The sequence below is a fragment of the Lathyrus oleraceus genome, chromosome 1, assembly GCF_024323335.1.
Source record: "Lathyrus oleraceus cultivar Zhongwan6 chromosome 1, CAAS_Psat_ZW6_1.0, whole genome shotgun sequence".
In the NCBI taxonomy this organism is placed as follows: Eukaryota; Viridiplantae; Streptophyta; class Magnoliopsida; order Fabales; family Fabaceae; genus Lathyrus; species Lathyrus oleraceus.
The window spans coordinates 144460396-144484921 of record NC_066579.1 but is presented as its reverse complement, the minus strand read 5'-3'; the positions used below and the strand labels follow the sequence as shown (position 1 = coordinate 144484921).

The window sequence follows — 24526 nt, the reverse complement described above, 5'->3', positions numbered from 1 at the left end:
TCCCTTAAGATCGTCTAAACCAGAGATCCGGGAAAGAACGGTCACCGAAGTCAACAACTCAAATGAGATAATCCAACCTAAGTGGAATCACTCCACCCGGAAGGACTCCCTCAGATGAACCTCGTCCGGCTTGTGGTATGTCACGTTGCAACAATATGCTGATAAAGCAAATGAGGAACGTGAGACCACATTAATTGTAGGTGTATACTCGGGCCTGGGTTTTAGCCCCACTCAGAGCACCCACCCCAAAAATCAGATGAACCACCTGTACAGAGGACAACAACAATGACAGTATGATGCATGCAAATATTTATGCAAATATATACACAACATAATAATAAATGCAAAAAAGAAAGCGGCACAAGCAACCTAAACTATCCTATAACGCTAGGAGAGACTCGCTTAGGGAATATGGACCAGTAATAGGTCAACTTCTATAGTCCCCAGCAGAGTCGCCAGCTGTCGCATCCGCGAAAAACAACCGGCGGGCTAAAACAAAACAACACAGAGCCGCCACCGTGCGTTATTTATCCCAAAAGAGGGAAAGGAAACGCTCAGAGTAAACCTGGAAAAGACATGGTCTCGCGACCAAAGAGAATGGGATCGGGAGTCGGTTATGCGAAGGGAAGGTATTAGCACCCCTACGCATCCGTCGTACTCGACGGGATCCACGCTCAAAAGATAGAAAAGGTTGCTAAAACAAACATCACACACACACACTGAAGACAACACAGGTGGGATAAGAGGGGAGAGGCTCGCTAGGACATCGCATCCTATGCCTACGTATCTCGTCTGGAACGAGAATCAGAGCTACCGTAGTTCGGCTCACGCACGCCGAAACAAAACACACACAAGCAGGCAAACATGGAACCCGAATGCCAATCGCTGGACTTATATCGGCTTCTGAACCAAACAACAATAGGATGCGGAACGCCAATCACTGGGCTTACATCCATCTCCTAACACACTAGAAGAATAACACACAACAAGTTACTAAGGAGTCGGGAACTCGAGCCTAGCAACTGTCAAGCAAACACACACAAAAAGAAAAAGGGTGAACACACAGACTAACAGGGAGTCGGGAACTCGAGCCTGATAGCTGTCGAGCACAACACACTCAAAAAAAGAAAAGGGTGCCCGGAGAGATCTCGTACGACCTCCTGCCTACGTACCTCATCTGGTATGAGGATCAGGGCAACGTAGTTCCCCTGAACAGGGGAGAAACTCTCTCCTAACTAGAGACTGGGAAATGACTAACTAGAAGGGAGACTGACTCGAGCCTAATAGTTATCATGTATTCCACAATGGTCCTAGGTTAAGTTTTCTATCTATTTGCACAGACTGCAAGCTAATCCTAAACAGGCAAAGCAAAGCATGCAAGCACAATCAAAACAAAACAAACATTCACAATTAGCACACACTATATCCAGACAAAGTGGGCTCAAACAAGGGTTAGGCTGCAAAAGCAAGCCAACTGTATTAGGTGATGTTAGCTCTTCACCCTAACATTGAGAGTTAGGGTGAAGCAGATGAAATAGGAAGTGAGGGGTGTGCCTCACAGCTCTTATCCCTGGCCAGGGAGAGCTTTAGACAAATGAAGTGTGGGTTCAGAAAGTGGGAACCCTTCTACACTTATGACTCTGACTCAACTGTACAAGATCTTGGGTTAATATCCACAATGCATCAACACAGTGGTGTGAGCAGAGGGATGACTCAACAAGAATAGCAGGAGATGGATTTCACATCTCTTGTGTTCTGCCAATTGCCTTATCAAAGGTCTTTTCCTGCTTGGGGACAAAAATAAACAAGCACAAGCATTGCCTATTAAGGAGGACTTCAGACAGGTGCCTGGCCAAGTAACAGGCCAGGTCTTCCAGACTACATGGAGTTAGTGATGCTATACCTCAATTGGTTAAGCAACCAAGCAAAGTTCAAAGAACTATAGCAACTAAGGTACCTGAAATCAATCCAACACAGTCAGTTACACAGCTCAAACAGTCAAACAGACAATGGTCAACAGTTAACTGTACATAAACAGACAAACAAGCAAAGCAATGCACAAAGGTGCAATCCACAAGGACTAAGTACAAGTCTTAAAGCCTACAAAACAAACTCAAGGTTAGTCATAAACAAGCAATGGACTAACTCCAATTGAGTGCACATCATCAAGTATAAGCAATTGTGCTCTTTGACCTGAAACAAAGCTCAAACATTAAGCACTAACCACTAGTACAAGACTAGGGTCAAAATGGGAGCAATAAACCAAAAAGGAACATGAAACTTATCAAAAATCAAGATCAATCAAATAAGAATCAAATCCAAGTGGTCTCACATTCATATCATCAACCAATATCATTTCATGAAGCATTTAGTGCAAAGCATGCCATTTCAAAGCTCAATGGACCAAACAGAAAGATTCAATCCAAATCAACTCAAAAATATTTCACTAAATTCCAGGAAAAATCAAGGTTAAACAGCATCCATCCATTGATCATCAAACCAAATTTCAAGCCATTTGGACAAAGGGAAGCAAGTCAATTAAAATCCATAAATCAAAGCATGTTCAAACAAGCTCATACAAGGCACCAAATCATGTGTCAACTTCAAGCAAGCACAAAACAGAATCCAAACATGATATGGACATAAAACCAAATCCATGGCACACTTCAAGATACCTAGAATACATGTGTAAAATTTCAAGTCCATCCAATAAGCAACAAGAATTTCACAAATCATATAAAATCATGACTCACAAAAAGTCCACAATTGGTCAAACAGGGAAGAAAATCTCAATCAAATTGGAAATGCACTCAAACAATCCACAAAAATTCACATTCAAACTTAACATCCAGAAGATTCAACTTGCAAAAATTCAGGTCATTTTGAGTTCATATGGCATGGTAACAAAAATCAGGAAGTTAGACAAGAAATGGTGTGACACAAATTGTTACACCTAGATTCAACAGCTCATATCTCATCAACCAGGAAAGAAAAAATCACAACCTCAAAGCCAAAATGTTCATTGAAATGTCTATTTTACACATGCAAAATTTCAAGAATTTTGGATCAAGCATCATCATTTCATGATCAAAACATCAAGCAAGGTGCAAGTAACCACATATATGAACAAACCCTAGGCCATGTTAAAAACTACACGTGCACAATTTTTGCAAAAATAATAAAAAAAAAGTAGACATGATAAGGATCATTATGCAAAAAATTCCAGTCAATTTGGATCATTATTCCATGAGATATGATTTTTGGAATGTGGATAAAAAATAAAAAATGACATGGAAAAGCTTGGTGAAACATGTAAGGCATATGGAAATAAATGCAAAAAGGCTAATTGGAATTGTCTCAGCATGGAATCGAAGGGAGGCTCATTTTCAAAACTAGCGCGCGCTTCTGTAATGGCCAGGACACGTGGTCCAATACATGGCCTCATAACACTCTAGCGCATGCAAGCAAGCGAGATTATGGATCAAAAAGGTTTCTGGAAAATTTTCTTACGTTCATCACGTGTTCATCACAAGTTCATCACTCAAGAACAATTCTTCACCAAAATCAACAAACCTTATATCAATGGAAAGGTCTTCTAATGTACATCACGAATCTCAAATCAATTAAGCCTAATTCTTCCTAGATAAAGAGATTCGAAGAGAAACATGTTTGCTCATGAAACTTAAATTCACTATAACTTCCTCAATTCTCAACGAAATTCAGTGGTTCAACTTGCAGATTACTCTACTAAGCAAGATCTATCAAACATATCCATCAATTTTAAGAATTAGGCAAGTCGAAAACTGACCTTCTTGGAATTGCAGATGTGAAATCGTGTGAATCAAGCCTTGTAATGCCAAAACAGAAGTTCTTTGATGCTTGTATAATTGAATGGAGCAAGGTTTGTGTGTTGATTGTGAAGGATCTAGCTCAAAACTCGAATTGCCATTGAAGAAGCTTGATGCAACAGTTCTTGAATTGGCTTGGAAATGATGAGATCTTGCTTCAATTAGCTTCCATAATGCTCATGGATGAAGGATTGATGAAGATTCCAAAAAGTCTCACTCCATTTGGCCTTGTGATGCAAAAGTTATGCACCTTTGAAATTCAACTTTTCTTGACAATGATTTGATCATAACTTGCCAACCACAAATGAGAAATTCATGTTCTTGGACTTTTTGGAAAGGTGAGAGAAAGATCTTCAACTTTCATGTTGGACAAAATTTCATTTGAAGCATTTTTGGACATGTAATTTTGAGGAGAAAACCTTTCCATTTTTGGCAATTTTGAATTACAAGTCACTTTCTATTTTTGGAAAGTTTTCATCTGACTTTATTTTCTTCATTCTTGATGTTTGAAATGTCAAATGAAACTTGTTTGGACATGAATGAAGTGTCTCTAACCCTCTCCCACCTCCAAATCCAACAGTTGACCTGTGGTTGACTTTCGTTGACTGATAGATGAATTGGCCATGCACTGATGATCTTGAGCCTCAAACTCCTGATGAAATGGCTCAACCATGAAACCCTAGCTTACATAAGCTCAACAAAACCATATGATGATCCCCATATCCATTGAAACCCTCATCTCCTTGCAAAACCCTGATTGGCTCAATATAGATGATTAGGGTTGACCAGAGGTCAAAACCCTAATCTCAAGGAACTGATCATGAACAATGAATCTCTTGGTGATGACAAAAACCATGATGATGATGATGTACCATCTCCCATAAGATAAAGCTCAACCTCCTTGAGGAACCATGAAACCCTAATTTGAAACACCAACCCTCAGATGATTAGTGATCAGTTCAATGAAACCCTCAGCTTGAATCTTTTGACCTCTTTATCTTCTGATCAAGACTTAGGAGGATGACTTGTCCATGTTGTCACATGATATGCAAACATGCAATGACTAATGACCTAAAAAATGATATGCAATATGCTAAGCTAGCCCCAAGAGAGGAGGGTAAATTTTGAGGTGTTACACCAGCTTCTTAGAACTCATATGCCCTAAGCTTCTGAAGTTCAGATGACCCAATCTCTTATGCCACAAGTCACTATCACTTTCAGTACCTTCTTCACTAAGGCAGTTAGTTTCAGCTATTTCCACATTCATCTTGAATGTTCTATTGCTTCCTTGTTCAGACTGCATAATCAGCTTCTGATCAAAATCATACAACTTTAAGATATTTTCTTTCATAGTGTATACGTGCGTTTTCGACGCCATGAGATTTGGTGTAAGAAATGATGTTTTCGACAAATGATGACATGGGTTGGAATGATTTGATTAATAAGTATGGTTCGACACTTCGACAAGAGGGAGGTTTCGTCATTTCGACAAAGATATCTGCAGTTAGAAAGGTACTTTCGACAAGACACGGAAGACATTGCAGTATGTTGATAATTCGACAAAAATCCTGAAGGAGGACGTCATTTCGACTTAATGTATAAATTTGAATTTAAAAAGTTGTGACGTTTGGCAGAAGACGCGTGGAAGCATCTGGCGAAAGGAGGAAAGCCATGTGTCGTAGTTTCAGGATTTAGTCGTTAATGACAGTTATGTTATTTATGTATATATAGGGTAGTTATTATCTAAAAAGGTGTGAAAATTTACTTATACAAAATTCCTGAAAACACTCAAAGTACCCGTGTGAGAGAAAAGAGTCATATTTGGAAAATGTATGTGTAAACAAACACCAATTCTTTCAAAGTTTATTTTATAAAGTTCAAAGTTCTTTACAAATTCCTTTTATGTTTTCCAGTCATTTATCTTTCTGCACTTTCTACTTTTCGACACTTTACATTTCATCAGTCAATTTCTGCCATTTACTTTATCTTGTTAAATTTACATCTGCTTAACATTTTAATCAACATATTTCGACGTAAAACACTTAGAGAACAGAAATGAAAGATATGAAAGTGATTTTAGACATCTTCAAGACCATCTAAATCTGCACATGTCCTAGGATTTGTGTGGTTGATCCTGCAAGTGACCCAATTCTACAAGTTTTGGTAAACCAGAGGTTGTTCGCCAAATTTCACAGCGAACAAATTGTCACGCCCAGTGGGACAGTGCAGAAATTTAGAAAGTTAGATAATCATTAATCAAAATTTGTTCTTCATTGTATGAGACTGAGAAGCGGTAAATTAGCCGTGTCCGAAGTAGAAATACCTAAGAGAACAAGAGTAAGGAAAATGGCGAACCAACCAAATAATCCTAACGAATCCATCCCAGTATCTAACCCTATCCCTTCGACAGAAGGCAATATAGGATCGGTCCCTGTGTCAGAGGCTGTACCTTCGTCAACAGGGTCGATACCAGCGGTTTCGATGTCGCAAAACGCGCCTAGTTCGTCCTTCAGGGCACAACAAATGCCCATTGGGACACCCCCCCCTGTGGGAAACACTTCTAGGCCTTTCGTAACGAATTTCACCTTGCCTCCGCCTGGTAGGGAACAGCCCTTCGGAATGCCAACTTCGGTGATGGCAAGTTTACATAACTCCCCGTTAATATATTCAGATTCGATGGCCAACGTGTCTTCACCCTTACAAGGGTCAGGATATGGTGGAAACATGAGTAGATTGAATCAACAACCACTTTACGTGCCGCCGATAACAAATAATTCGGCGCAAGTGATTAGACAGCAGATGGACGAAAGTAATCATGATATGGTCCAAATGTTGACGCAACAAATGGGAGCGGTGTTTAATCCACTAATACAAAACACCACTCAAACAAACCAAGTATTGGCAGCGCAAATGACGCGCATTGCTGATTTCTTTGGAGTCCCTCAAACTCGACACAGAGAACAAGTGATTCATAACCCATCGGTAGCGGTCCAGGAAGAGCCTACGATAAACCAGATACCGTTAGACAATCCTCAAACGAACGTCAGAAATCAAGAGGATGTAGTCGAACAGCCTCGTGTCGAAATCCCCATTCCACAAGAGCCTAGAAGGATAGTAATCCAGAGAGGCCAGGACGCGGATGCTGTATTGCAACAACGGATGCGGTATAATAATCCGCCTGTCGAAAACAATTTGGCAGCCATGGTCGAAACGATAATGGCACAAAATGGGATGAACATGGGTTTACAAAGGCCTAGTTACGCATCCCCACTATCAGAATATATTCTGCAAGAAGAATTGCCACCAAGGTGGAAAGTCCCTAAGTTCACAAAGTTCTCAGGGGACACTAGTGAGTCCACTATAGAACATGTGGCACGTTATCTGATCGAGGCAGGGGAGATAGCCCGCAACGAAAATTTGAAAATAAAATATTTCCCTAGTTCCTTGACAAAGAACGCGTTTACGTGGTTTACATCTTTGCCCGCAAACTCAGTATACACGTGGACCCAATTAGAAAGGCTGTTCCATGAACAATTCTACATGGGACAAACAAAAATAAGTCTGAAAGAATTAGCCAGTGTCAAGAGAAAACACTCCGAACCAATAGATGATTATTTAAATAGGTTCAGACTGTTAAAGGCCAGATGTTTCACCCCAGTGCCAGAACATGAGTTGGTCGAAATGGCCGCAGGGGGACTAGACTATTCTATAAGGAAGAAACTAGATACCCAGTATCTGAGGGATATGGCACAATTAGCGGATAGAGTGAGACAGGTCGAAAGGTTAAGGGACGAAAAATTCAGGGCAAATAAGAATAAAAAAGAGAGGGTAGCCTACGTAGGGGTTCGCCAAGACGATGAGTTCGACGTAGACGAACCAAGTAACTTCGACGAACAAGAAATCGACCTAGCAGAACTAAAGCAAGGCCCACCTTATTCGTGCAAAGTACTAACGCCGTCGAACGGGAACCCAGTCGAAGCCAACGATAAGTTCCCCAAAAGGACTTATACGTTCGACATCACCAAATGTGACGAAATCTTCGATCTGTTGGTTAAAGATGGTCAATTAATGAAACCACCAGGCGCTAAAGAACCACCTATGGAACAACAGAAAAAGAGAGGTTTTTGTAAATACCATAATTTTCTGGGCCATAAGACGTCTCGTTGTTTCCTTTTCAGGGATCTCGTGCAAAATGCTATCCGTGACGGAAGGCTCAAGTTTGGTGACAAACCAAAACAACAAATGAAGATCGACTCGAATCCTATGCAAGCAGTCGAAGCCCACTACGCTGAACCATCCGTCGTAAACATGGTGGAGGCCGAAGTTGCTCCTGATGGCAATTCGGAAATGGTGGAAGCCCCTGGAAGCTTCGACGCAAATGTCAACATGGTCGAGATTACTGATGATCTCGCAAGCCAGAAAAGAATAGAAACTACTGAAGGTTTCGACAAGAAGGACGGTGACAATGCTGTCGAGAATGTGGAGTTTCGACAAGAGGAGAATTGGGACCGCTTGGGACAGCCAAGTGGGAAATATGATTTTCTTGTGAAGTACAACGCGCCGGCAAGCTCTCAGATCGACATCGACACGATCCAACCAAGCGGTTGGGGAGATGCTTCTTCAGAAAACAATGAGGAAACAGTCGACGAAACGGAACATACCCCTAATACGAAGGAGAGGGTTACTGAAGACCCAGCGTTTGAAAACAAGGCTGCTGAAGGCTTTGATTCTACCAAAACGAAGAATGGTGATATCGCCAAATGCGTCAACACTATGGGGCCTTTCAGTAAAGAAATCACAAAAATCAAAGCGGAAGCCGCTAACGGTCCTTCGAAGCCCGTGATCAGTGGGATTCTGCGTAGGACAATGGAAGATCCCAGAAGAAACTGGAACAAATGCTGTTGCAAACATGGTCCCAGGACCATATCTTGGTGCTGCTGCCCAGAGAAAGAATTCGACCAAACACCACAAGGCGTCGAAGGCGAAGAAGAGAGGCTCATCAGGAAGATGAACGAATTAAGCATCGCCGACGAACGAAATGTTGGGGTAAATATGGTAGAAATAACTCAGAAGGACCAGGTCGAAGAGGGCGAAGATCGTCGTCGGAAAGAGTACCAAAGGCTGGCGTACCCTAGAGAGGAGGAAAACTTAATGGAATTCATCAAGAGGTGCCAAAGGATGAAAACCGAAGTGATGTTGTGCCCACGCTGCAGCGCAGTCTTCGACAGGAAGGCAGCAACCAACCTGGAAGCGGTGGATAAGACCAAAAGGAAAGAAAGTTGGGGAACAGTGAGATACGACCCAAGGAGAAGTAATCACCACCAGTGGAGGCACGGAGAGAGACGCCAGAACACCTATAAACCATCTGACAAAGCCACAGACGACAAATGGGTTCAACCCATTAGGGACGCCCAGGGGCAGAAGAAATGGGGAAAGTTCGAGGTTCAGAGAGGCGCGTCGATGGAGGGCAAGAAGGAAATGGAAAAACACAAGCCAAGACCATACCCGTCAGAGAATTACAAAGGCAAAAATCCCATGTCCAGGTCCCAATGGAGGAGGTTCCAAAGGCAAAAGAGGATAGAAATGGAGATGGCGAAAAAGAACATGAATGGTCCAAACGAAGCAGAATCTAGCAACAATCGTCAGACAAGGAGCAGGAAAGAGACTCCCCTCCAGATCAATCCTAGCAGAGGTGTCGAATCGGTGGCGTCGAAAGAGAAGATGCAGGAAGATGATGAAGTAACCGACAGTTTTAACTCTGACTCAGAGGCATCCTTCAACGTGATTTGCAACGTGGTCTCTGTTCTCCCTAGAGACTATGATAGAGTCATGGAAATTGAGGATGAAGGAGACGAAATGGAGGAAGAAACAATGGCACACAAGCCCGTCTGCTACTATGTGATGAACAACGGATGCGTCGAAGAGCAGAACGCTTTTTCGAAAGACCAGACGACTCCATGAAAGCGCATTTGAAACCTCTGTTTATAAAAGGAAAGGTGGAAAATGTCGGCGTGAATAAGATACTGGTGGACGGGGGAGCGGCAGTGAATTTGATGCCCCACTACATGCTGAAGAAGATTGGAAAAGACGATTCGGACGCGAAGCCCCACAACATGGTGCTGTCGAATTATGAAGGGAAGATAGGAACAACTATGGGAGTCATCCAAGTGAACTTAACTGTAGGAACCATAACAAGACCTACGATGTTCATAGTCATCGCTTCAAAGGCCAACTACAACCTGCTACTTGGTAGGGAATGGATTCACGGCGTAGGAGCGGTACCCTCTTCAATGCACCAGCGGATAGCCATATGGAGGCCAGATGGAATCGTCGAAAACATCGAGGCTGACCAAAGCTACTTCATGACCGAGGTAAACACCGTCAACAGCCAAAGCTTCGACAAAAACCTGGCTCATATACCTCCCTGCAGTCCGGCAGGATTCGACTTGAAGACGACAGACAATGCCTATTGCTCCATGTACCTGCATCCAACGCATGGATTCCAATGGGATAAAGAAGTGATTGGCGAGACTTACATATGGGGTACCACTCATATAGCGCCGACGGGATGGGGGAGTGAATTTGACGATGACGAGTGAACAATCAGCGATTGAAAAGATTACGGATTACATAGCCGAAAACAAACTAAAAGAGGCCCTTGAGGCTGAGGTAAAAAATATGGCTGTCGAAGCCAACCAAGAGAACTCCAACAAACAATGTCCCCAAGAAGACGTTGCGGAAGATCACATCACCAACCAAATGGGCGGATGGCAACACCAAAAGCTTGACGCCATTTACGACGACGAACCTCTGGGGTTCGAAAAAGATCCAGTGTCAACAAACGAGAAGATGGTGGCGCAGGATCCTTTAGAAGAAATAAACTTAGGAGTGGGGGCAGAACATAGACCAACGTACATAAGCGCAAAAATGGACCCCCAGTTCAAGGTCGAAATAATCCAGTTGCTGAAAGAATTCAAAGATTGCTTCGCATGGGATTATGATGAAATGCCTGGTCTTGACAGAAGTCTGGTCGAAATGCAGTTGCCAATAATGGAAGGGAAGAAGCCAGTAAAGCAGACTCCGAGACGCTTCGCACCAGAAATCCTGTCGAAGATAAAAGAAGAGGTCGAAAGACTTCTAAGATGCAAGTTCATCCGCACAACCAGGTATGTCGAATGGATTGCAAATATTGTTCCAGTAATTAAGAAAAATGGCAAACTAAGGGTATGTATTGATTTTCGAGACTTAAACTCGGCTACCCCAAAGGACGAATATCCTATGCCAGTGGCAGAAATGCTCATAGATTCCGCAGCCGGCCATGAGTACCTAAGTATGTTAGACGGATACTCTGGTTATAACCAAATTTTTATCGCTGAAGAAGACGTTCCTAAAACGGCTTTCCGTTGTCCTGGAGCCATAGGAACGTACGAATGGGTAGTAATGCCTTTTGGTTTAAAGAACGCTGGGGCGACTTACCAACGTGCCATGAATTCCATCTTTCATGATTTCATCGAAACTTTCATGCAAGTGTATATTGACGACATTGTGATTAAGTCTGTTTCAGGGAAAAATCATATAGATCATCTTCGACAATCCTTTGAAAGGATGAGGAAGTTTGGTTTGAAAATGAACCCACTTAAATGTGCTTTTGGTGTGCAGGCGGGTGATTTCTTAGGCTTTGTGGTCCATAAGAAGGGGATCGAAATAAACGAGAATAAAGCCAAGGCCATAATGGAAGCGAAAGCGCCATCAACCAAAAAGGGGTTGCAGTCTCTGCTAGGGAAAATCAATTTTCTCAGAAGATTCATCTCCAACCTCAGTGGGAAGACACAAGCTTTCTCTCCTCTACTTCGACTAAAGAAAGAAGACTTCGCATGGGGGCAAGAACAGCAAGCGGCTTTCGATAAAATCAAGGAGTACCTGGCTAATCCCCCAATCCTGATGTCTCCTTGCAGAAAAAGAAATATGAGATTGTACATTTCGGCATCAAACAAAACATTAGGAAGTATGTTGTGTCAAGAAGATGAGAATGGCGTCGAAAGGGCCATTTATTATCTCAGTAGAGTCTTGAACGATGCCGAAACTAGATATAGCATTATAGAAAAGTTATGCCTATGTGTATATTTCTCTTGTATTAAACTAAAGCATTATATAAAACCTGTCGATGTATATATTTCTTCCCATTTCGACGTAATAAAGTATATGTTATCTAAATCTATTTTACATAGTCGAATTGGAAAGTGGGCTTTGGCTTTAACAGAACACTCCTTGAAATATCTGCCCTTAAAAGCAGTGAAAGGACAAGTGGTCGCTGATTTCATAGCGGACCACTCTATAAACGAAGACGTAGAATACGTCGAACTGGAACCTTGGAAACTGTACTTCGACGGTTCCAGTCATAAAAATGGAACTGGCGTTGGGATGTTGATTATTTCTCCTGAAAAAATTCCAACAAAATTCAAGTACAAAGTTGAAAGTCTGTGTTCAAATAATGAAGCAGAATACGAAGCTTTGATCGCTGGACTTGAAATCTTGTTGAAATTGGGGGCAACAAAAGTCGAAATAATGGGTGATTCCGAACTGGTAATAAAGCAGTTGACGAAAGAGTATAAGTGCGTGAAAGAGAATTTGATCATGTACTTTGTAATAGCCAATAGACTTCTCAAGGCATTCGACAACGTCGTCTTCAGGCACATTCCTAGGTCGGAGAATCAAGAAGCGAATGATCTTGCTCAACTAGCGTCCGGATACAAGGTGTCGAAGGAAAAGTTGGAAGAAGCCATCGAAGTCAGAAGAAGAGTCGTATCCACCAGGTTGTCCCCATCAGACCTAGAGTCAATAAGATTAGGATACGGTGACGAAGAAAACTTCGAGATATTCAACATAGATGATTCAGGAATAACAGACTGGAGAAAGCCTGTCAAAGATTATCTACAAGACCCAAATCAGAAAGCAGAAAGAAAGGTAAAATACAGAGCTTTGAGTTACGTACTTTTGGGAAATGAATTGTTCAAAAAGACTGCAGAAGGAGTTTTGTTGAAATGCCTGAGTGAGGATGAAGCCTACATAGCCTTGTCGAATGTACACAGTGGAGCGTGTGGCGCGCACCAAGCAGGTCACAAAATGAAGTGGCTTTTATTTCGACAAGGAATGTATTGGCCAACAATGCTGAAAGATTGTGTCGAATTCGCAAAAGGTTGTCAGGAATGTCAAGTACATGCAGGCATACCTCATGTCCCTGCAAGTGAGTTGCACTCAATTATAAAACCTTGGCCATTCAGAGGATGGGCGTTGGACTTGATCGGGGAGATTCGACCAGCTTCCTCAAAAGGGCAAAGGTACATTTTGGTTGGGATAGATTATTTCACAAAATGGACCGAAGCCATACCATTGGTGAATGTGGATCAAGAAGCAGTCATGGACTTTATCCAAAAATACATAATTTACAGATTTGGGATACCTGAGACAATAACAACAGATCAAGGATCTGTGTTCACTGGTAAAAACATGCAGAAGTTTGCACAAGAAACAGGTTTTAAGCTCCTTACTTCGACACCTTACTACGCTCAAGCAAATGGGCAAGTTGAAGCAGCCAACAAGGTAGTGATAAACTTGATTAAGAAGCATGTGGGAAAAAAACCTAGAAATTGGCATAAGACTTTGGATCAAGCCTTGTGGGCTTGTCGAACGTCCCCCAAAGAGGCAACGAATTCGACTCCATTCAAGTTGACTTACGGACATGATGCAGTTTTGCCAGTCGAAATATATCTGCAGTCAGTTAGAGTGCAAAGGCATCATGAAATCCCATCAGACACATATTGGAGTATGATGATGGACGAACTAGTTGATTTAGACGAAGAAAGGTTGCGCGCGCTAGACCTAATAAGAAGACAAAAGAAGAGAGTCGAAAGATTTTACAACAAGAGAGTGAGATCCAAGATCTTCTTAATAGGTGATCTTGTGTGGAAAGTAATCCTTCCTATGGATCGAAAGGATAAATTGATGGGAAAGTGGTCTCCTAAATGGGAAGGACCTTTCCAGGTTTTGAGAACATTCTCGAACGACGCGTATGAAATAGAAGAGATAGAGAAGGATAAGAGAATCCTAAGAATAAATGGCAAGTATTTGAAAAAATATAAGCCTATATTGCAGGAAGTAAAAGTAGTAACAGAATAAGTGCAAAACATAATTGTGATAAGATGGGCCAAATAAAAACGGCATTCAAAAGTTATTACAAAGAAAGCCTCGAAGGGCTGAGAGTTGCTAAATAAATTCGACTAAAAATTAAAATTGGCAAAAGTATCCTTCAAAGTGGCGAACTTCTGCCTTTGGAGTTGGAGTCGATGGTCACAAAGAATTTTGTGAGTAGAGAGAGTCTCAATCTCCTGACTAAGTTGATGGGCTTTCTCTGCATGTCGAATACCCACCCTCAATTCTTCGTCAATCTCGCTCTGCTTGGGTTGTTGAATGGATGCCTTACGTTTCTCCTCTTGAGAGATCTTTTCTTGAAGTGCTGCTATCTGTGTTTTCCATTTTTGAATATTATCATTGCAAGCAGCAACTTCTTCGACATACGTTTCAGAGAGCTTTTGCAATTTTGAAACTTTGTCAGTCGAAGTCGAAACGGCGTCCCATTCAGCAGTTTGAGTTTCAGATTTGGAGGAGATTTGAGCGGTAAGATCCCTTTGACGATGGAGATCTGCAGTGGCCAGGTCAATGAGAGTCATCAACTCCATCACAAAACTTCCAATCTCAGCAGAAGTTTCCAAAACATTCACTTGCTTCAAGACTTTCTTAAGACCAATTTGAGCAAGGGAATTCTCTTCCAAGACTTTAAACAAATCGACATCAAGGATTTTCGTTTTGATCTTGGTCAGGAGGCTGCCAAGTGATGGTGCTTCAGAAGTTGCCCCAGAAGTGGTCGAACTGCTCTGAGAAGAATCCTGGAAATTGAAACGGGTGCTAAGCATGGCTCTCAGATACTCCAAAGGTCTTTGTACTTTGAGATTTTCAAGCTCCTCGCGAGAGAAACTGGTCGAACCAGTTGATTTGCTACTCCCTTGGACCCGGTCAGGAGTAGGTGGAGTGTTTCGCGTCGAAGTATGCTCGACCTCTGTTCGTTTCGACTGGTTGTCCCCGTCTCTGGAAGCTCCATCTTCAGGGTCATCTTCGACCACAACCTCCATTTCAATATCATCACCCTGAGGTGCAACGTGCAATCCTGGATGAGGAGGAGATTCATCTTCAGAGGCGTCACCCACTGTAGTGTCGAATTCTTCTACGGTTTGCATATCATGGTCACTTGGGGGGACATCTTCCTCTGGGGCTGTTTCCTCCAAAATTTTCTCAGGCGTTTTTGCGACAACCACTTGTTCCTAAAAATAAATTCTAAGATTTAGAAGGAAAGATGTAGGAAAGGTAAAACATATGCTGTCGAAATAAAAATTACCTCAGGAATTTCAGTATTAAAACTGGACTTCCCACTCCCCATATCTTTCGACTGAGGCTTGGCAGGAGAAGCACTGGCAGGATCCTTCCTGATTGGGTTAGCAATGGACCTTTGGGAAGAGACCTTCGTGAGTTTCTTTTTCTTCTGAGGGGGAGGGATTAACTCTGGAGATTCATCACCAGACTCTTCACTAGGGACTTTATCCTCTTGTCTCTCCTCTTCACTCTTCTTCTTTTGGATTGTTGAGGGTTTTCGACTTGCCTAGTCATACCGGCCAAAGCCAGTTAGTTTTGAATAATGGAAGGAAAATAATAAGAAGAGAAAAGTTTTGTACCTTTGTCGAAGGCTTCTTAGCAGTACTGGGCGACGCTTCGACAGCAGCTTTCTTAGCAGGGATCTTCACGGCTAAGGAAAGAAAGAAAATTCAGAAACAAATATAAGAGATACATGATAAGACAGTTAGAATAACAGAAAGAAAAATCATATTTTTCTGTGAACACCTTCAAGAATGGTATCTTCCACGCGAACATGTTCTATTCCAATATGAAGGTGTCCCGGATATTCGCCCAGATGATACTTAGTCGAAACCACACGCTCAGCAGGTTTTTGATACTTTTGACGAAGAATTTTCATAAAATCCCCACAAAGGAACCAGTCTGGAAGTGGAAAACCAAACGCCACCCCAAAGTCAGCAGTTGGCAAAGGAGGAAACTTTGGTGGATGACAACTGAAAGCAAGGTCATAGCGCGCCTCTGGTGAAAGATTGGAAGGCAATGACAGTTTTTTAAACTTCTCTGTCAATTTGCGTTTTAATTCAGCCGCTGCTTCGCATATGGTTCGACTAAGATCATCAGGTCTATACGCAGTTTCAAAATATTTTTGAAATTTCTGTATTTCCTTAATATGTCGTTGAATACCTTTTTTGGTCCGATCCTGCACAAAAGCGAAAGCATTTGTCAAATGTGTAGCAAAAGCAGCTACGTCAAAAAATTTGTTGGAATAATAATCCTTCCACCATTCATCAAACTCAGGAGTGCATAAGAATGATGGTCGAAAAATAACTGGTCGAATGTCGAGAGAAGCATCAGCTAGTTTCTTCGACAGCTCTTTGCCTTCGTCTTCAGTATGAAGGGAGTTATAAAAGATGATGGACCCTTTTTTGGGGAATATAGGTTGAGGTTTGATTTGGATTAGACCAAATTGTCTAGAAACAAGGTTGGGTTGATAAACTATCAAAGCAATTTGGTTTTTAGTGGTGTTACGATAAGAAAAAAGGAGCCTAGGGGTCAAGAACGATTCCCAAACATTCAGAAATGTGTTTTCGTCCTTTTGCATCTCCAAGGGCAGTTGTTGGGTAAACCACTTAGGTCCAATCTTTCTATCAGCAAAAGGTGCCATGGTTGAAGTAAATTGATGACTTTTAGCAAACATCATAACATAGCCTTTAAAAGCTTGTCGAAGGCTGATTCCTTCATCAGTTGGCGTTAATAGCACTAATCTTGGCCATTCGACAGTCCTATTGTTTACTTCTTCTTCATCTATTTCTGGTGCTACAGGAAGACTAGCTTCAAATGTGGCATTGAGCCATAGTTGCAAGAGCCAAAAGGGTCCTGATAAGTTGATTTTCCCTTGGGTTTTGGTGTTCTTTAAGAAATGCACACTCTCACTCAGAGATTCATAGAGATTCGCCAGAATCATTTCGCTCAAACATAGTTTCGTGCCTGCATGAAGCTGATTGGCTATGGTGATAAATCTCTTGGCAACTTGAAGAGAGCGAGAGCAGAACACATATTTGGATAGCCACAGTGTTAGAAAAGCTATATGTTCGACATCTAAAACTTCAGCAGTACTCTTATCATGGTAATAGGACATGAATAAGGAGTAGGGTGCAAGGCTAGTCTCGAAAGCAATGGTATCTTCACTTAAGACGGTAGGGTCGAAATCTATACCATTGGGGTGAAGACCAACAATGGCTGCTGCGTCGAAAAGGGTAGGCGTAACCATCCCACAAGGAAGGTGGAAGGTGTTGTAAGTACTATCCCAAAAGTAGAGAGAAGCCAAAAGCATATTTGGGCAGATATTGGGTCCTACTCTAGACAACTGGATAAGGTCGAAAATGCCTACTTCTTTCCAAAAAGACCCTTTAACTTTTTCGATTTTATCTAACCAAGATAGGTAGTCAGAAGGATCTTTCGACCATGGGCAGGTTCTAAATATCCTGGGAAAATTCAAATAGGTTAAGTCCAACTCTCCAATATCCGTCGAACTCGATGAATCTTTTTGTTCTACAACTTTCTCTTTGGGCTGAGGTTTTCTTCCAGCGCCTATGGGTTTTGTGTGAAAGTAAGATGGAAAAAACTCTCTTAAACGCTCTGGTTTAATCTCTGGGTTTGGAAGGGGACCTAACATAGCGTGATAATTTCCAGAAATAAGAACAGGGATTAGTACCTGAGATTTATAGATGCAGTCTTTTTCCTTTTCGTTTGGAGGTTCCGGAACATACTGTTGATTTCCAATGGTCATTGGCCCTTTCAAATCATGCACAGGAGGAAAAGATGAGTCTTGTCTCTTCTTGGAGTGTTTACTGCTTGAGGGTTTTTGAGGCGCCATTGCTGAAAAAACTGAAGAAGATTTCTCAGAAAATGTGAAAAGCTTGAGGAATGGGTATGAAAAAAGGAAATTTGAAACGTAAAAGGGTTTAAAGAAAAGGTTTATGGGTATTTATAGGAAGAAGATGTTGAAACGTTTTAGATGGTAATGGTGTTAGTGGGACACGTGGCCATTTCTGATGGAAATGATAAAGAGGTGGAAGTTGAAAAGAAACCATGACGTGAGGAAATGATGGAAGTAGGCTGTGAACGTGGGCTAGACGTGACATTGTGGAGAAAGTGTAATGATGAATCTGCCTTGGAAATTGGGATTATCAGACTTGCATTTAATGAAGTTTAAATGACATGGCATCAAAGCACTGATTGACAACAAATAACTGTTTCTCTAGAACAACAGTCGAAACGTCTTTGCTGGGGGGCAATTTGTATACGTGCGTTTTCGACGCCATGAGATTTGGTGTAAGAAATGATGTTTTCGACAAATGATGACATGGGTTGGAATGATTTGATTAATAAGTATGGTTCGACACTTCGACAAGAGGGAGGTTTCGTCATTTCGACAAAGATATTTGCAGTTAGAAAGGTACTTTCGACAAGACACGGAAGACATTGCAGTATGTTGATAATTCGACAAAAATCCTGAAGGAGGACGTCATTTCGACTTAATGTATAAATTTGAATTTAAAAAGTTGTGACGTTTGGCAGAAGACGCGTGGAAGCATCTGGCGAAAGGAGGAAAGCCATGTGTCGTAGTTTCAGGATTTAGTCGTTAATGACAGTTATGTTATTTATGTATATATAGGGTAGTTATTATCTAAAAAGGTGTGAAAATTTACTTATACAAAATTCCTGAAAACACTCAAAGTACCCGTGTGAGAGAAAAGAGTCATATTTGGAAAATGTATGTGTAAACAAACACCAATTCTTTCAAAGTTTATTTTATAAAGTTCAAAGTTCTTTACAAATTCCTTTTATGTTTTCCAGTCATTTATCTTTCTGCACTTTCTACTTTTCGACACTTTACATTTCATCAGTCAATTTCTGCCATTTACTTTATCTTGTTAAATTTACATCTGCTTAACATTTTAATCAACATATTTCGACGTAAAACACTTAGAGAACAGAAATGAAAGATATGAAAGTGATTTTAGACATCTTCAAGACCATCTAAATCTGCACATGTCCTAGGATTTGTGTGGTTGATCCTGCAAGTGACCCAATTCTACAAGTTTTGGTAAATCAGAGGTTGTTCGCCAAATTTCACAGCGAACACATAGTAACTGAGAAACCTTTCTCAATGAGCTGACCTACACTCATCAGATTGCTCTTCATTCTAGGAACATACCAAACATCCTTGATCAGAATAGTTTTTCCATTCTTCACCCTAACCTTGACATTTCTCATTCCTTCAGCATTCATATATTTATCATTAGCACATATGATTTTTGTCCTCTTTCTAGAGTCAATATTAGTCAGACATTGTGTGTTTCCAGTTAGGTGATTTGAGCAGCCAATGTCCATATACCACCAGTCTACCAAATATTCACCATCTGATTCAAAAGCCATCAACAGAACAGGTTCATCATCAGTTTCTCCTCTGACTATGTTTGCTTCTTCTGATTTCCTTTCCCCGTTTGACCATCAGTCAGCAGCAAAGTTACCAAACTTCTTACAACAGTAACATTGGACCTTCTTCTTGTCAAACTTCTCATTTCCCTTATGATGTTTTTTCTCATCAGAGTTGGAGACTTCTGACTTCTGATAACCACTACCACGTATCTTCTTTGTCTCTGACACAGACTGTTTCTGATTCTTCTTACCAGAAGATGCTTTCATAGTCCGTTCTACCTTACTTTCAGAGTTTCTCTCAGTCATATGCAACTTTTGTGTCTCGAAACTGCTTTGCAGCTCTTAAATTCTCATGGTGTTTAGGTCCTTAGAATGTTCAATTGCTACAACAATGTAATCAAACTGAGGAGTAAGTGATCTCAATACCTTCTCAATGATTACTTGTTCAGAGATAGTCTCTCCGTAAGATTTCATCCCATTTGTGATCAGAATCACTCTAGAGATGTAATCAGGCACCTTCTGTTTGTTCTTCATATTAATATTCTCATACTTCTTACGTAAAGACTGAAGTTTCACCTTCTTCACCGATGCATCATCTCCATAGCATTGTACTAGTGTGTCCCACGTAACCTTCACGGTCGTCGAGTCAGGGATCTTCTTAAACCCATTCATATCCACACACTGGTGGATGTAGAATAAAGCTTTCTGATCTTTCTTCCTCATCTCTCTAATGCGTGTTCCTTTGTGCTTCAGTTGCATCTGCTGCAACAGTTGCATAACCGTTATTGACGAGATCAAAAACATCTTGAGCACCTTACAACACACATATCTGAGTCATCCATCGATTCCAATTATTTCCATCAAAGACTGGAAGCTTCGTATTCAAAGCTACCGTTTCCACCATTCATCTTCGATCTTGTGTAAGAATTCACTCATATATCACCAAACACTCGTGTTTTACAATCTCTCAAAATAAAAAATGTGATTATGTTACGATTTCGAACTTCAACTCACTTGAATTTCAGAATCAAAATCAATCACACACGCCTAATATTCACTTGTGTTTCCCGTGATTCTGAACCGGAGTTCTAGATACCAATTTTTTGTGCACAAGAAGGAAGACTATGAAGATGATGAAGATGGAGAGAGAGAGAGAGAGAGAGAGAGAGAGAGAGAGAGAATGTGTAACTGAATTATAACAAACTTTAACAGAATTGAGAAAAACAGTTATGGATCAGATCCTTCCAAATGAAGCTAAATTCTGCTCATATACAATCAGAACCAAGTTAAATGAAACTCAAATTCATAAAAAATGCAACATGAATAAATATGAGTTATATCTAACACTATTAATCAAATAATTAATATTTTAAATTATCAAAATCAAATATTTTAAATTATCAACGGACGAATTCGAGGACGAATTTGGAGTGAGTACTAGTGTATTCATTACTTATTTCATATCCGTATTTTTACATCAGGGAAAATCCAAACTCAAATTCAAACCTAATCAAAACCGAGTTTTCTTGTCAAACTCGGGACAAATTCGAGTGGATAATTAAGAATAAGAGTTTTGTTGCCATATATAGTATCTTGCTAGTGTATAATTATATGTTTTGTATAATAGAGAAATTTTCGATTCATCTTCTAATAATTGAGATTTCAAAATTTTAAATTTGATCATTTTATAAAAAACTATTTGATAATTCATTTTTTATGCTCTAAAGTTTTCCGTAGGTCATTCTAAATGCTTTAGAACGAAATATAAACTATAAGAAGAATTCTTCTAAAAGAGATTAGTAGGTTTTGAAAACCTTAGAGCATTTACTTTCAAATATGGAAAATGAACTACCAAAAATATTCTTTCGAAAGAGTTTTGTGAATGTTTTAAATAATCTCAATTAAACACTTCTCACATTTAAGTAAAAAGGTTAATTTAATTCTTAGATCAAATTCAATTTAAAGTTATGATTTTAAGTAAGGTAAAAAAATATAGATATAATTATTCATCAAGTTTTATAATTTAATTTAATATTCTATTTTAGTCCCTTACAAATTATTCTATTAATTTCACTTTCGTTATCTTATTTGGTCAATTACTTCAATTTTTGAAAAAAAAAACGTTAAAAGTTTTGGTGACATGGCGTGACAACAAAGTCATTAACACAAATCTAAGAGCATCTCCAACCGTAAACCCATTTTTGGGTTCTTTGTGGGACCTATTAAGCCACGTCAGCTTGAAGCAACCCAACTACTTTTTCACTCCAATGGTGCAACTCTGAAGAACTCAGATTGGATCTCACAACTTTATTTTATATATTAATATTTTATTCATATTAAATTTTATATTAATTAAAATAATAATCTCACAACTTTAATTTTAGTATTTATATTAATTAAATTTTATTTTAATTAAAACCTATTCAAGGAACAGTTGCTTCACATTACACTGTTCCCCACGTTGGCATATGCTTGAAACTAGAAAAAGTGAAAAGATGGGTGTCATGCTGGCAAACCCATTGAAGGAACCACCACTGGATGTAGTTTAAAGTTTAAATTGCAAAGATTTTATTTTTGGGATTTAAACAATATATTCGTTTTTAACTATATATACTAATTCAGATTTATGTCAATAATATTGTTATCACATCACGCAGAACTTAAGATTGTTTTGTCAGAAATTAATAGAAAATAGCAAATAAAATAGTGAAAATAGAGTTAAATGACTAACTTGTAAAATTAAATTAATAGACTATAACACATATTAAAAGAGAAAAGTGAAATATTAAATAAATTTAAACTAATGGATTAAAATATATATTAAATCAAAAATATATTCTTGAAGCAATATATATATATATATATATATATATATATATATATATATATATATATATATATATATATATATATATATATATATATATATATATATATATATATATATATATATATATATATATATATATATATATATAATTGAGTTGATTCGAAAACTTAAGAAATCTTAGTTGAAGTTTAACTTATTTAATTAAATTTTTTTTTTCATATATAACTTATTTGATTTATGAATCAAATTTAATAATTTAATTGTTGAATTAAATTTTTAATTATTTTCTAATCGTTTGGATTCATTTTCAATTCTATTTTCATATTATCTCTTTTGCCTAGACTATAAATTTAAGAGTATTTACTGAGGAATAAGACGTGAATTAACACTTTTTGGACAAATTGATAGAAATAAATTCAGTATAATGTGGTGAGAAGGTATATTGGGTAAACAATATCCCATGGTCCATCTTTGTAGCCTTTATAAAGACACCCTAATTACTCCCCTCAGTCCCACTAATAAAAAAGATGCTTTGAAACTTTTTTTAAAATAAAAATCTCACGTCTTAAGATATACTGATAATTTAACTAAAAAAGATATTATCAACAAAAAAAGGTAAACTTAACTTAAAAGTTATTATCACATGGTCCCTCTTACTACCCCTTATTAGAGACAACCTAATTACTCCCTTCATATCCACTAGTATAAAAAATGTTTCGAAACTTTACCTTATTATAAGATAAATCATACATTTTAAGATATTACTGATAATGTATTTTTCTTTCATATAATTATTTTATACACCCTACGTCTCTTTTTATTAATAGCTTTTGTCTTCTCATATATATTAAGAAAAACGAATAGTTAATTTAATATGTCTAATTTAGATGTAAGTCTTTTAAAAATATCATTTGTATATAAACGTGTTTACTTTTTAATTTTAATCTTTTAAGTAAATTAATAAAATTAATAAGAAATATATTTATTATAAATAATAAATTCATCTAGTGATTTGCATATCAACTTATATCAAGAACAATTTTTGTGTTCAAATAAAATTTATAATTAGAGATATAATGAATATTTAATAGAAAAGCTTCCAAAGTCTATAGACAATCAATAAAAATTTATTATAAATTTATAAGAAGTGACATAGTAATGTTGATTTGATATTAGTTGTATGTCATTTTGTGCTAGTATAAATAATAAATTATTAAATATTTATATTTAATAATTTATTTGTATGAGTTTATTAGATGAATAGCAGGTGATCTGAGTTTTGTGAGTTTTATTTTATCGATTATATTGCTTTAACTTTTTCTCTTATTTCCAACTTCACTGCTTTTCTTGATGTAAACGAAGATGATATTTAAATAAGATATTTTAATGTCTAAGTCAGATAATGAGCTGGTAAGAATCAAATGAGTAAATTTATTATATGATCATATCAGGAGCGTGAGACCATTATTTATATAACGATTAAACTATAATACACTCAATGAAGTTGTTACATTTATCGAGGGGATCACATAAATCATTAATGAATAAGTGTAGGTTTGGTAGCATACGTGACTCTGAGATAGGTGATGAAATCTATCAAAAATCAAATATGCTTCATATAGTTCGGAATTGTGCAAACACCTATGTGCTTCTAAATATATGATTAATAGGTGTATCAACTTAAAAGGATGGTCTCTAAGGTGAAAAAATATGATTTATCATCATATACATTGGCTAAAGGGGATGAGTCTAAAAAGTACTAAAATTTGAAGAAAAAAAGATTTTCCTAAGATGGAAATATCTAAGTTGAGGTGAATCATTTATGTGGTTGTATCAATGTGGTATTTGGGACCCCCCCCCCTAGACTTACTGTTCAAGAGGTGATGGAAGTCTAAGAGATGTGTTGGGAATAGACCTAGAGTTCTAGAGGTGACGAAAGTCTAAGAGATGTGTAGGGAATCCACAAAAAAGTGTTGTACACATTTGTGGTTCGTGCCACATACACGTGTGTGTCAATTCGCTTGAGTGACATCCTTAGGGGACCATTAAGTTTTGAGATTCAGAGTTATATGATATCTCTTTTCGCGTGACCCGAAGTGATTATAATGAGTGAATATGAACAATTTATAACTTTTATTAAATTGTTGTTATTGGAAAATTTATATTCCTTGTTTTTTCTTTCATTTATGTCATTTCAATTATGTAGTGAGTGTTTGAATTG

At 38.7% G+C, this 24526-nt stretch overlaps 1 protein-coding gene across 1 annotated transcript in view; it reads right to left on the bottom strand.

The window, feature by feature from the left end:
* Positions 1–20252, bottom strand: part of LOC127096240 (uncharacterized) — a 33400-nt gene extending 13148 nt beyond the window's left edge. Inside the window, exons 1-4 of the mRNA XM_051034834.1 lie at positions 19902–20252; positions 17746–17949; positions 15298–15558; positions 14890–15223 (exon numbers count right to left, since the gene is read on the bottom strand). Of these exons, the coding sequence (XP_050890791.1) occupies positions 14890–15223; positions 15298–15558; positions 17746–17949; positions 19902–20252 (1150 nt within the window). The remainder of the gene's footprint in view (positions 1–14889; positions 15224–15297; positions 15559–17745; positions 17950–19901) is intronic.
* Between the last annotated feature and the right edge of the window lie 4274 nt (positions 20253–24526).